At 36.0% G+C, this 13,874-nt stretch overlaps 1 protein-coding gene across 1 annotated transcript; it reads left to right on the plus strand.

Annotated features, from left to right (window-relative positions):
* The first annotated feature begins 3,825 nt into the window (after nt 1-3,825).
* LOC101080573 (non-histone chromosomal protein HMG-17-like) lies at nt 3,826-8,832 on the plus strand. The gene is made up of 2 exons (XM_045038101.1): nt 3,826-3,847; nt 8,546-8,832. Exons 1-2 carry the CDS (start codon nt 3,826-3,828, stop codon nt 8,830-8,832), a joined length of 309 nt encoding a protein of 102 aa, XP_044894036.1.
* Nucleotides 8,833-13,874: the final 5,042 nt, after the last annotated feature.

Here is a 13,874-nt window from a genome sequence, read left to right on the forward strand (position 1 = left end):
TAAAGAACAGAGAAACTAATATTTTAGAATCAAATAATTTGCATCATCTCTCTCACTGAAAGCTTAAGTATTTTAATTAGTTATTAAGAGTCCAGATATTTGATGAAACTGAGGTCTAGTTAGTAGTTAATAACCATATTATCTCAGGAAGTTCCCTTCCCTCACCAAGCCAATTTTTTTTCATCTGTAAAAGAGGGACACCAATAGTAAATTTCTATTTACTGAGCCCTGCCTCAATTAAAATTTCTGAGGTCACTTCTGAAGACTTTTCTAATTTGCATATTTTTTAAAAATAGAAACTGCTCACACACATGGGCCCAACAAAACACCTTACTTATCTCTATGGCACAGCATTAGAAAATGTTTTAATCTTCATTTTTGTACCTAAGATAACACATGGAGAGATGATCTGTAGTAAGATGAGAATTGTCTATGAAGATGTCAGTGTGTTTACACAGTGGTCACTAAATGAATTTGTTTTAAAATAAAAGGCTAAATGTAGAGGGAGATTCAGAATGCAGAAATGATGGGCAGAGTGTCTCCATGCAGAATGTGGTGAAGCCACCATCTGGAATGACTGTCAGTGTCCCTCAGCATAACCATAGGTGGGGCTAAAATTTAGGGGAGAAAAACTGATAGAAATTATCAGGTGGTCATGAAGTGGTCCCTGGTCAACTTTGAGACTAATCAGTAGTTGCCCTCAAGATTTTTAACATAACCTTCAGAACTGTTGCTATACCCACAGGAGATAAAGTCTTTCCAGAGTCACTACCAAGAAATGGCAACTCTCTTGACAATTTTGCAATCACCAAATTATCTGAAAGGCCACATGCTACCCAAGGTTCCCCCTGCCCCTTTTCCTATCTTGATCTTCTCACATTCTCAAGAATCCTACAGAAGTAGCAGTGGGAATACAATGGCTTTTTTAAAGAGAACTATCATCAGAAACTTCTATTTCACATTCCAAGACTAGCCTTAGGATAAAACTTTTGCTTGAAAAAACACAAATAAATAGCCTACAACTAATTAAAACCCATATCCTATTGAGAAAATGTTAGTAATATATTTAGCAAAATGTCTGGAATCAAGTAAGCAATGGGAACAGGTAGCTATAATTTCCTCTCCTCCCCAAATCAGTTGGTGATACATTGAGAAAACAGTTATACTACTTCTTAAATGCCAGTAGAAAAAATATTCAAGACAGTGTAGACATTTCCATTACAGTAATTTAGACTCACACAGAATCAATGCAAACATCATTAATTTGTGTTCTGTTGGCCTCTTCTGGCTGAATGGATTGTTACAATGGTGTGAAGCAAAGCAATTCACTTTGGTACGCATTCAAAAGTCATGGATTACCTACGCATAGAGTCATTAAAACAGATCCTAAGGGAAAAAACACAGACACTTGACATTAACATTACTCTTCCCGTGAAAGCAAATAAATTTGGCCATGGGCATTGATTCCATATATTTTCAAAAATCATTAAGAAAGGGTCTTGTACTATTTAATACCACATGGCAAAAACAAAATGGAAAATAACAGATAAAAATAAATTAAGAATAAAAAATGACTTCTGTAAACTAGTGAGAATTCAACCTAGCAGACATAGAACATAATAATATACCTCTCTGGGATAAGCAAATAGATTCCTCATGATAAATTTAATTATAAAGGTCAAATAAAGATATCCTCTTAAAAATTAAAATGGAGAAGCAGAAAAGTCTGAAATGAAAATCTTTTGGTGGGAAACAAATCTGACATTATCACTAGGTTTCACTTCCTTTACTATTTTTAGAAAAATTAAAGACTTTGGCATCATACCTGAGTTTGATACCCATCCTACCAATTACCAACTGTGTGACCTTAGTCACAATCTCAGATTTTTTGTTGTTTCATTTCCAACCTTTAAGACATGGGTAATTATGCCAACATAATAGTTATTAAGGGATCACAAATGATGACAGTAAGGCATCTTACTATATTCTCAGTAAATTTTAGCTCTTGACTCTTCCCTTCTCTGCTAGTCTCCTCCCCTGGGGATCAATGACCCCTCCAAAATGCTTTTCTAAACGTGTACAGAAATCCTACCCTTGGTTCCACCAAGGCACCAACTGAGACCAGAAACTATTACAATCCCAACCACAAAAGCACTTTATTAAAAAAGTAGAGAAGAACAAAGAGAAAACAATGACAGGATCATATAAAATGTGCAAACACAAAAGTTCTTTTTTAAAGAAAAGCCTTGTCTTGAAAAACACAGAGAAGTGTAGAAAGTTTAAAGGACCCAAATATCCTCATTCTCTTGTAACCATTGTATTTTCCAAAAATACTGTACAACTTTACACTCATTGACTTCTATATTCGTGTGATCTGGCTCAAACGAGAAGGCTCCAGTTATCACTGGTTGTTTTGACCTTCATCTGTAATACTTATCTTCCAGAGGACAGTGCAAATATGTATGTTACCCTTTCCCCCCAAATCTCAACAAATTAAGCCTTTTGTTATTCAATTTATGATGCCCAGATACAATACCTGGAACCCCAAATGATTTTCAAATTAGTTCCAAATACTCAGAAAAATTTCACAATCTAGGAGTAGAAAGATGTTGATAATAAATTATCAAACCAGTTTGAAGATAAGATTGTTAAATATGATATGCATCCATATACACACATATTCCCTTGAAGACTTTTCCCCCAAGAAAAAAACTACCCAGAGTTTTAGTTTTAAATTTCAGAATTTTATATAAATTTAAAAATCTGTTACTTCAGTTTACTAACTCATATTTTTATAAAAACAGAAAATTTTGACAATTATTTTTACGGGAAATTTTACTGCTTAACTAATTAAATTTTCTTATATATTTCAAATATCTCTAGTTGTATTTTATAAATATAATATACTCAACATCTTTTTACGTATCTCAGTGTTCTATCAGGCCTTCTGAAAATATAAGTGAATGTCATGAATCTGAAAAAATAAATTAACAAATATTGTGTCAAGTTGTCTTAAAATGTTCTAATATTGTATTTAAAAACTTAGCATGATTTTCATTTGAAAATCACAATATTTAGTCAATTATGTGATATTTAAAGAGATTTCAATTATATGATATTTAAATGTCTTTGCTTAGTCTTGAAGACCATAGAACTTGATAAAAGGTTTCATTCTTTTGATATTTTACCAGCCTTGTAGGAATTTAACATTCAATATCATAGTAACATCTGATTGAATTCTAGATGGTTGTCACAACTTAATTTAACTATGAGTTCACACATCCAAGGTTATTCTCTTAACCGCAATAACAATAATAAATGCTAACATAGGGATAACCATGTGTCAGAAGACACTGCTCTAAGATCTTTATTATTCTTTTAATCATTTCTATATATTTGGCATTTGGGGATTAATATTATGTTCTACTCATAGGTGAATGAATCAAGATGTTTAGTAATTTATGCAACATTATATAGCTAACAAGAGGTAAGAATGGGATAGGAAGCCAGTGTGTCTGGCTTCAGAGTGTGCTTTTCATACAATACCTGGGTCCATTAACGGTGTTTCTCTCTGTCACACATAATGGCCCTTTCACAAAATTCTTGGCTTACCATTTCTGTGACTTTGGGCCTCATGGGTTTGGTTAGTAGTCTTAGTTTTATCATCTGCTTTTCTTGTGTTTGAAATTTGCTACATGCTTTAGATATATTGAACAAAATCTTTGTAACAATGTTGACACCCACTGCCTTTTTTTCCCATCAACAAAGGGAAGTGGTCTTCCATATTCCTTAGAAAAACAGAAAATTGACCATCATAGGCTTGACATGACAATAGAAAGAAAAGCAGGTAATGTAGAGGCTCACTGCACATTTGAAACTTTCAAATTTATGGCAGAGTTAGAAATTTGATGAAAAGATATTTGAAACTTGAAATGTTCAATTGTTGTGACTAGCAAAAACACCCAGATTAATGAATCAATATTTTAAAAGATCAAGGTTATTAAACTTGGGTTTGTGCTCCCTAGAGAATGAAAAAAGCCTCACTCTTTTCAAAGGGTCAGTACAAAACAGAGGAAATAAAGTGTCATTTGTAATTAAAATGAGGGATTTGGATGTTGTTTGAGGATAAAAAAGCAGTAGCCATCTCTTCAAAATAACCTAATTACAGAGATCATACAGGGGATTAACTAAGTTTTGAGGACATTCTTTCAGAGAACAAAATGACAAGAATGAAATATTGCAGATGTGCGGATAGTAAAAACGTCCATGGAAACAAATTATCCATTGATAATCCAATTACCTGTTGCTTGCAGATCTCCAATCTGTTAATTATCTCCATTTATTTTGAATCAGCTTTCAGCCACTGAGATTCATTATGGCCCATTCAAGTCTCCGCCATAATTCAGCACTTTTTACTCTTTTTTTTAATATAAAGAAAACGGCCTATCATTTCTTCACAACTTTGATTTGTAGTGTTTTCCATCCCTTTAAACTGTTTTGGATTAGTATTATTTTTCTCTAATATGAAAACACGGTCAATCCCAATCTCAAGTGGAACATCAGTTACTGAATATATTAAGCCAGTTTTGCCATTATTTATGGAATTCCATAACGATATGTGGGACTTTATAGAACACATAAAAACATAACCATCCCTCATCATGTTAGTATCCATTCCCATTATTGTTCATATCACCCGCTATTTCCCTGCATCGGTGAGGCATGATTAAATATTCGTGATATGACACTGAAATAGCACAAAGGAAATGGACAGAACTGAGCTGATTTCTCTTTTTCATTCATTCATACTATCTTTGCCACGATTGTATCAGCTATCATTTTCACGACATTCTCTCCTAGGGTAGCCAAAAAAGGCACCATAGGAATCTTGAAAACATCTCTGAAGTACACCTAATAGATCTATATGGTAAAAATAAATAGTGCCATGCTGCTAATTGGAAATTATGTTGAAAGGAATGCACTGTTTTCTATAAGTAAAGACAAAATAACTACATAAACATTTATTGCTTTCTTACCCTCATCAAATGTATTTTTTGGTGTGTTACCATTTTCCAATACGAATGCCCATGCTTCCTAGTTCTAATCCTCAAAAGAGAGATTTAGGGAATCTAACTTAATTAGCACATTGAAAGCTGTTCCAATTAGTCATGGTTCTGCCAGGAGATGTAAAGTACCAGGAGTTCATCTGTAAAAATGTGACCGCAAAACTCAATCCTTCACTAGAAGGCATCCAGTACTCCTATAGAAAAGTATATTAAAAAGGTACGTGTGCCAAATATCTCTTATATACTATACCTTTGCTACTTTGGAACTGTGTACCTTTGCATATGCCATTTCCTCTGTCAGTGATGCTATCACCATTGGGCACATATAACCTTCTTCATTTGCTCTTCAAGGGTGAAATCAAGTATCCTCTCCCCTGCAACACCTTCTCTGTTTCTCTAGTTTCTGTGTTCACATGGCAGTTTGTTCCATAAACAATAACCATCACACCAATAAGGACATGTTTTTATGAAAATCCCAACTAAGAAATGTCCAGAATGGATCAATAAGCAAAGCCTAACTATCTGCCGTCTAGAAGAGAGAAACTGTAAGTATGGAATACACCAAAAACTGAAGGTGAATGGGTGGGAAAAGATATAACATGAAACCAGGAAGTATATGAAGGCTGAGGTGGGTAAATAGGAAATTTCCCTCACCTGCATGTCTGTAAAAGTAGTATAATAAGTAAACCATAAAACTAAAAAAAATAATCTTTATTTTTAACAGAGGGAGAGTGTGAGTCAGGGAGCAGCAGAGAGAGACGAAGACACAGAATCTGAAGCTGAAGCAGGCTCCAGGCTCTGAGCCATCAGCACAGAGCCGGACATGGGGCTTGAACTTATGGACACTGAGATCATGACCTGAGCCCAAGTTGGATGCTTAACCGGCTGAGCCACCCAGGTGCCCACCCATAAGACTTTTGTGATCTTAAATGAGTAAACATGTAAAATGTTTAGATTAGACACATGTTCTAAAACAGTGGTTAGATATTTTATTATTGGTTTATAATGGGTTATAAGAAACACTTGTATAAGGAGCAATGGAAACACAAAGGTGATGTGATTTTGTCTGGTAGTTTATTGAAGGAATTCAAAAGAGAGGCCAGTGTCCACAAAATTTGAGAGAACACCAGGAATGCAATCAGTAAAGAAAAGTGGGGATAAAATTTTAGGATGTGGGTAAACATGGTGGAAAGTAGATGGTCTGTTTGGGGAAAAATAAGTGGCTTTAATAATAAGAGGATGGAAAATAGAGTGAAAGAGGGAATGGAGATTAGATTGCAAGTGCAGCATGGTGTCCTTGACTGTGTGGGGGTTCAGAGTGTTGTAACATAAAGAGCTTGAGATCTTGCTGAGATTAGGAGTCCTGTCTCTTTATACCTTAGCTGTGTGATCCCTAGAAGATGATCTCAGCTCTCTGTGCCTCAATGTCTTCAGTTGTAAAGACTTTAAGATAGTGTAAAACATCAGAATATTTGTGGAATAGATGAAGACATCACTTAGAAAGTTGCTACATGCAAAACTGGAGAAAATCATCTAAACTCTCAGTTTCACTTGCATATAAAAAAGAAAAAGTAGTGAAAATATTACTCATTATGAAAGTATTATTTGTAAACTATAATGTGCTCCATTCACTAACAAAATTAAGGTACCAATTCTTAAATACATACTAAAGCGCTGTCTATTGTATGAAATAAACAAAAATATATTCATTTCTTTTTTCCACTTATTTTCTATAAGGAAACAGATTTTATTAATTCTATTTTTAGCAAGAAAGAAATTACGACTAAGAAAAACTAATCAATTTCTATAGGTTCACACAGGAAACTTAAACATATTTGTCATTTCAAATTCCATGCTTTGCTTCATTTCGTGTCTTAAAATGGTTGTTATTGTTAATATTATTTATATTCTATTTATATTTTGTCTTTTGATTCTGTTAATATGATTAACCTGAGTTTTAAATATTGAGAGAAAATAATTAACTGGGCAAGGTTATTATATAAGTAACATTCTTAATCTAGAAACAGTTCCTTATCTGTAATCCAATGATGTCTTTGTTTATTTATTTTTTTATTTTTTAATTTTTTTTTAACGTTTATTTATTTTTGAGACAGAGAGAGACAGAGCATGAACGGGGGAGGGGCAGAGAGAGAGGGAGACACAGAACCGGAAGCAGGCTCCAGGCTCTGAGCCATTAGCCCACAGCCCGACGCGGGGCTGGAACTCACGGACCGTGAGAGCGTGACCTGAGCTGAAGTCGGAGGCTTAACCTACTGAGCCACCCAGGCGCCCCAATGATGTCTTTGTTTAAACAAAACTACTAGGGACAAACATTTTTAGATGCTAAATTCAGTAAAAATTAGAAACATTTACATCCTAGGGAAAATGCTTCAAGCATGTATTGAGAAATTCTCAAGGTGATAATACAACCCACATGGAAATAATTTAGCATCTGATTATAATTAAAATGTCCATCTCTGGAACATCTATCAGACTATGCCACTTGAGCTTTTCCCAGCCCCTTGGTGTGAACTGAGACATGTAATACATTATGCAAAGTCTCCCGTTCTAGAAAACCTTGCAGTATACAGTAGTTGCATAAAGCTAACAACTTTGGTCCAAAAAGAATGACAGGCCCACTATTATCTCAGGAGAGCCATTGGCTCTAAAGGTCACACTCAAAATAATTTTTCTAATTTTCTTTCATAATAGCATAGCCAGACTTTCTTTTTTTCTCTTAAGTGTCTTTTCAAAAAAAATCTTCAGAAACACCTCCACAGTCTAAGCAAAGACTATTTTTACTAGTAGGAAGCCCAATTATAGTTTATTACAAAATCACCTGCCATGGTATGTACAGACCAGTTAAAGTTGTACAATGTAAATTATTTTTTTTTATTTTAAATCTATTTCAAGTTAGTTAACCAGTATAGCACTGGTCTCAGGAGTAGAACCCAGAGATTCATCACTTACATACAACCCCAGGGCTCATCCCAACAAGTGTCATCCTTAATGCCCATCACCCATTTAGCCCATCCCCCAGCCACCTCCCCTCCAGCATACCCCAGTTTCTTCTCTGTATTTAAGTCTCTTAGGGTTTGCCTCCCCCTCTGGTTTTATCTTATTTTTCCTTCCCTTTCCCTACATCCATTTGTTTCTCAAATTCCACATGAGTGAAATTATGTATTTGTCTTTCTCTGCCTGACTTATATTGCTTAGCATAATATACTCTAGTTCCATCCACGTAGTCACAAATGGCAAGATTTCATTATTTTTGATTGTTGAGTGGTATTTCCAGCGTGTGTGTGTGTGTGTGTGTGTGTGTGTGTGTGTGTGTGTGTGTGTGATTACCAATGCCTTCAGGTGCTGACCTCAAAGAGCGCTTCAAGTATTCTAAAAGTTAATTGAGGTATCAAAAGGCAACAAGAATCCTTAGGAGGAGTGTGAAAAACTAGTGAGAAGGACCCCTTGACCCACTAAAGCCCACCCCTCCAGCATCACCACGTCCAAGAGAAATGCTGAAGGGGAGGCTAAAGGAGATAAAGCCAAGGTGAAGGATGAATCACAGAAAAGATCTGCAAGGTTATCTGCTGAAACTGCTCCTCCAAAGCCCAAGCCTAAAGAGGCCTATGCAAAGAAGGGAGAGAAGGTACCCAAAGGAAAAAACAGGGAAGTTGATGCCTGCAAGGATGGGAATAACACTGCAGACAATGGAGTTGCCAAAACAGACCAGACACAGACAGCTGAAGGTGCTGGAGATGCCAAGTGAAGTGTGAACATTTTTGGTAACTGTGTACTTCTGGTGACTATAGTGTTTGAAATACTATTCTTATCAAGTTTTATAAAAATGCAGAATTTGGGGGGTACCTGGGTGGCTTATTTAGTTACATGTCCAACTCTTGATTTCCTCTCAGGTCATCTCAGGGTTGATGAGATTAAGCCCTGTATCAGGCTCTGTGCTGACAGTGCAGGGCCTGCTTGGAATTCGTTTCCTCCTCCTCTCTGTGCCCCTCCCCTGCTTGTGCTCACACACACATACATGTACATGCTCTCTCTCTCTCTCTCCCCCTCTCTCTCTCTCTCTCTCTCTCAAATAAATATAAAAAATGCAGAAATATGTTTTACTTTTTTTTTTTTTAAAGCTAGTTGTTAGCACAGAGAACACTTCATTGTTGTTTTGGGGGAAAGGCACATGTCACTAATAGACTATCTCTGAAGCTGGATTGATATAAGGGAAAACACCTTTCCTTTCTAGTTTTGAGAAACTTCCACTTGGTTCCCGGGAGGACGGATTCCTTGATGCTGATGGACATTAGCCACCTTGGGACAAACACCTGGTAGTGTAGAAAAACTAAAATTCATTTTTTTATGTCTTATTTTCCCTCTCTACCTTCTGTATAGACTTGACTCCCTTAAATCCAGAAACCTGTTGGAACTTGACCACCAAAAATGGTTCCCGGTACATCAGGCAATCTGCTATTGAGATGGCATCTCTCAAAAGAGCTCCTTTTTTAGCTTGTCCATCTTCAAATTGATAATGCTGCCATTTAGATTTCATTTTCTGGAAGTCAGGGTTGGCTTGTGAAAAGTTGTTAAACAACATGCTAAATGTGAAATGTCAACCCTCATCTAAACTTTCCCTGTTCAGAGAATCACATGAAGATTTCATTGGATTTTATAGTGGCTTTCTGATTTGGGCTGTCCACTAAAGAAAGGAGTTTAAAGGTTGCATACTGTTAATGATTATATGCCTATGTCTTGCCTATAACACCATGATTGTTTATGAAAAGCATCTTTGATAAAGCTGGATACAGTTTGGCTTGGGGGACAAAAGGGAAAAAGAATCCTTGGATTAAAAAGTACTATTCTCTTTTCTATTTTAGTTTACTAAGAGCATAGAAGAGAAAACCAAGCATCTTTGTGTTTTTTCACCAGAGTGTTTAAGAAGACATCTTTGTGATATGTTCAAAAGTACAAACTCTTTGGAATTAAGAAGTATTTTACTATCTACTTGATATCTGATATATGAAGACTTAAGTCCTTTTTTTAATTAAAAAAGTTTTAATGTTTATTCATTTTAGAGACAGAGAAAGTAAGAGTGGGGGAGGGGCAGAGAGACAGGGAGACACAGAATCTGAAGCAGGCTCAAGGCTCTGAGCTGTCAGCACAGAGCCCAACAAAGGGTTTGAATCCCCAACCCATGAGATGACGACCTGAGCCAAAGTCAGACACTTAACCGACTGACCCACCCAGTCATCCCTTAAAGACTTAGGCCTTAACCGAACTTTCCTATCCTCTTTGTCAAACTTTGTTGGATCTGTGGAAATATTACATAAGTTAATTAAAGTAATACTTTTGAAGCAAAATTTTTATCTTTAAAAATTTTTCCATATCATGATCCCAAACTTAAGTCAATATGAAGAGTCTAGTGAATATACTCTTTCCACAGGTTGTTCAGTTCAAAGGAGGCTACTCTATAAGGTCATTTTCCTTTGACTAATGTCTTCAGATGCTCCATTAAGTGAGTTGTCAGTTGGTACTTTATGCCAAATAATTAAAGTAAAAGAAAATACAGCTTAACAATTATGTTATCACTTGTAATATAGCAAATTATTATTACTGACCTTCCCACCCACCTGTATTTATTTGAACCAGTAGGTAGGTGCTTCATCTCAAGAAATGGTGAATTTATTTTCTAGTAATTGGCTAATATGCAACACTCACTGGAGGGGGAGCCAATTGATGTACATTTTCCTGATTTTCCTTTGTTCTGTGACTGGGCTAAAATAGGCAGTTTTATAATATTTTAGCTTAAGTTGAATATACAATTATAATTGAATTTTGACTATAGCCAAACTATGAAGCAAATCCAGTTCATGAACTATAGAATAAAACATCACCAATTAACAAATGTGGGAACCACTGATATTTAGGTAAATTGAGATTATCAGCTGTGGAATAAGTTTTGTCTTTTTCTTCTTCCTTTCCAAAAGAAATAACTGTACCCAGTTCACTTATGCTTAGTCTTTGACTAATGTGTCACTGTGCCTCACATTGTCTTTATCTCTGTAATTCATAATATGATAATTCATTTATAGCACAAAAATAATGGGCACATTTTACCTCTAATTAAGATTACTCATCAGTTCACACCCACTAAGAATTCTACTGTGCTTTTAATTCATCACTGCTTACTTTAATGTACCTGGTTTAATCACAGTAATACCAGGAATTATTCCATCATAACCTGAGCTGCACTCATTTATTATTCTCAAAACAGAGAAGTTTGAACATTTAAAATTTGGAAATTTATATGTGCATATGTTTAACAATATACGTGTATAAAAATGTTTATTCTTCATCTAGTTCTTGCTATCATGCAAGAGGAGTGTTAGAAAATATGTTTGCCCTGCACTCCAATGTTTATAGCAGCACTATCAGCAATAGCCAAGGTATGGAAGGAGCCCAAATGAATCGATAAAGAAGGTGTGGTGTATATATATACAATGGAATATTACTTGGCAATCAAAAAGAATGAAATCTTGCCATTTGCAACTATGTGGATGGAACTAGAGGGTATTATGCTAAGCGAAATTAGTCAGTCAAAGACATATATCATATGACTTCACTCATATGAGGACTTTAAGACACAGAACAGATGAATATGAGGGAAGGGAAGCAAAAATAATATAACAACAGGGAGGGGGACAAAACATAAGAGACTCTTAAATATGGAGAACAAACAGAAGGTTACTGGAGGGGTTGTAGGAGGAGGGATGGGCTAAATGGGTACGACACATTAAGGAATCTACTCCTGAAATCATTGTTGCACTATATGCTAACTAACTTGGATATAAATTAAAAAAATAAAATTAAAAAAACAACAAAAATTAAAATTAAAAAAAAAAACAGAAAATATGTTTGCCTTCACTCTGAAAAGGAATTCATTTGTTTCAATATTTTATCAATACAGGCATAAATATACAGCCTGAAGATTTTGACAAAGCAAATTACAAAAAAAATTCTCTATTAAAAATTTTCCTCATCCCCTTCATCTCCCTTCATCCCCTTCAAAAATGAAATAATTTGTAAGTGCATTCAGCTGTAAGTCTTGGTTCAAGAATTATTGAAAAATGAGCATGGGATCTCTCAAACATCTTCACAAGATCATTTCTTAAATGGACATCTTCTGGATGTGGGCTTACCAAGTAAAAATGTTTCATGATTTAGACGAAAATCCTATGGTAATATTTGGACAAAGACCATTGAAAGTGTCGCCGGCTTGTCTTCAACCCAACTTGGTTCACAAATGAGCTTTGTTAGTATCCTACAGTGCTGGCTCCAAGTTCTGCTGTTTGTGAATTAGAGGGAATTACAGTGAGCTTTCAGCCTGTGTAGTGATTCAGAGATGCTCTACCATCTCAACAAAAGGTTAGCATAGAACCCTATATATCTACCACGATTCTAAACAGTGAATTCTTCTTGTCAGGGTGTTCCATGTGTCATAGTCAAGGAATATGTTTTATGCAAAAGAGATTTTAAAGATTGTTTTGTACCTTCAAGTGCATTAAAATCAAAATTGGGAGAGTATAATGTATATGTATGTGTATTTACGGTTGTGGGTGGGTAGCTGGATGGGTCATGCACTTCCAAACAAAACACATTTCGGGGCGCCTGGATAGCTCAGTCGGTGAAGCATCTGACTTCGACTCAGGTCATGAACTCATGGTTTGTGGGTTCGAGCCCCTCATCGGGCTCTGTGCTGACAGCTTGGAGCCTGCTTCGGAATCTGTGTCTCCCTCTCTCTCTTCCCCTCCCCTGCTTATGCTCTGTCTCTTAAAAATAAATAAATGTTAAAAAAATTTTAAAAACCCACATTTGTATATATGGATAAACATAAAAGTAAATAAATAAAACCTATGTACGGCCTAGAAGTTTATAAGACAAATAAGGAATTTGGAGAAAGCAACAAGGGGTAGATAAGGCTTGAGATTAACCTTGAGGGTTGTGCAGAAGTTGGTTGGGCAATGAGAGGTATGGAAAGTAGGGTTCTGTAGATGACCTCTTAGCACCCCAACCTCTTCAAGCTAATACTAACCAAAATACTGCCATGAAAGGATTTTGCAGATGTAATTGAAGTCCCTCAAATGACCTTAAACTACTGGAGATTATCTGAGTGGGCCTGACCCAATCAAGTAAACCTCTTACAAGCAGAATTTTTCTTTTGCAGAAGAAGTCAGACAGAGAGGTACTCTTGCTGGCCTTAAGGAAGAAAACAAGTGGCTATGCTGTGAGCTTCTGAGGGACAGCCTCTAGAAGCTCAGAGCAGCCCCCTGCCAGCAGCCAGCAAGAAAATGGTCATATATCTGCAAGGAAATCACATCTTCCAACCACCAGTAAGATTCAAAGAGGATCCAGACCCTCAGATGAGAATCAGAGCTCTGCCAACACACTGCTTCAACCTGCGAGATCTAAACAGAGGATCCAGATAGCTGTGCCCAGACTCTTGACCTATGGAAAACATGAAATAATAAATGCATTAAGTGGCTGAGTTTGTGGTAATTTGTTACCACATCAATACAAGCTAACACAACAAGGATGTGTGGGAACAGCCTGGAGATAAGAGGACTCTACTATATATTTATTGGTTTGCCTAGAATGAGGGGATAATACTGGCAAAGAGGAGTAGTTCATCATAGAGTAAAATTGCAGCTTACTGAATGTCAGGCTCAGGTTGAGACTCTGTCTGCTGGAGAATCAATGTAGCATGACGGTCTCAAGATGAAAATTTTATGCCAAGTGTAGTATGGC

The sequence above is a fragment of the Felis catus genome, chromosome D1 (assembly GCF_018350175.1).
Source record: "Felis catus isolate Fca126 chromosome D1, F.catus_Fca126_mat1.0, whole genome shotgun sequence".
Classification (NCBI taxonomy): domain Eukaryota; kingdom Metazoa; phylum Chordata; class Mammalia; order Carnivora; family Felidae; genus Felis; species Felis catus.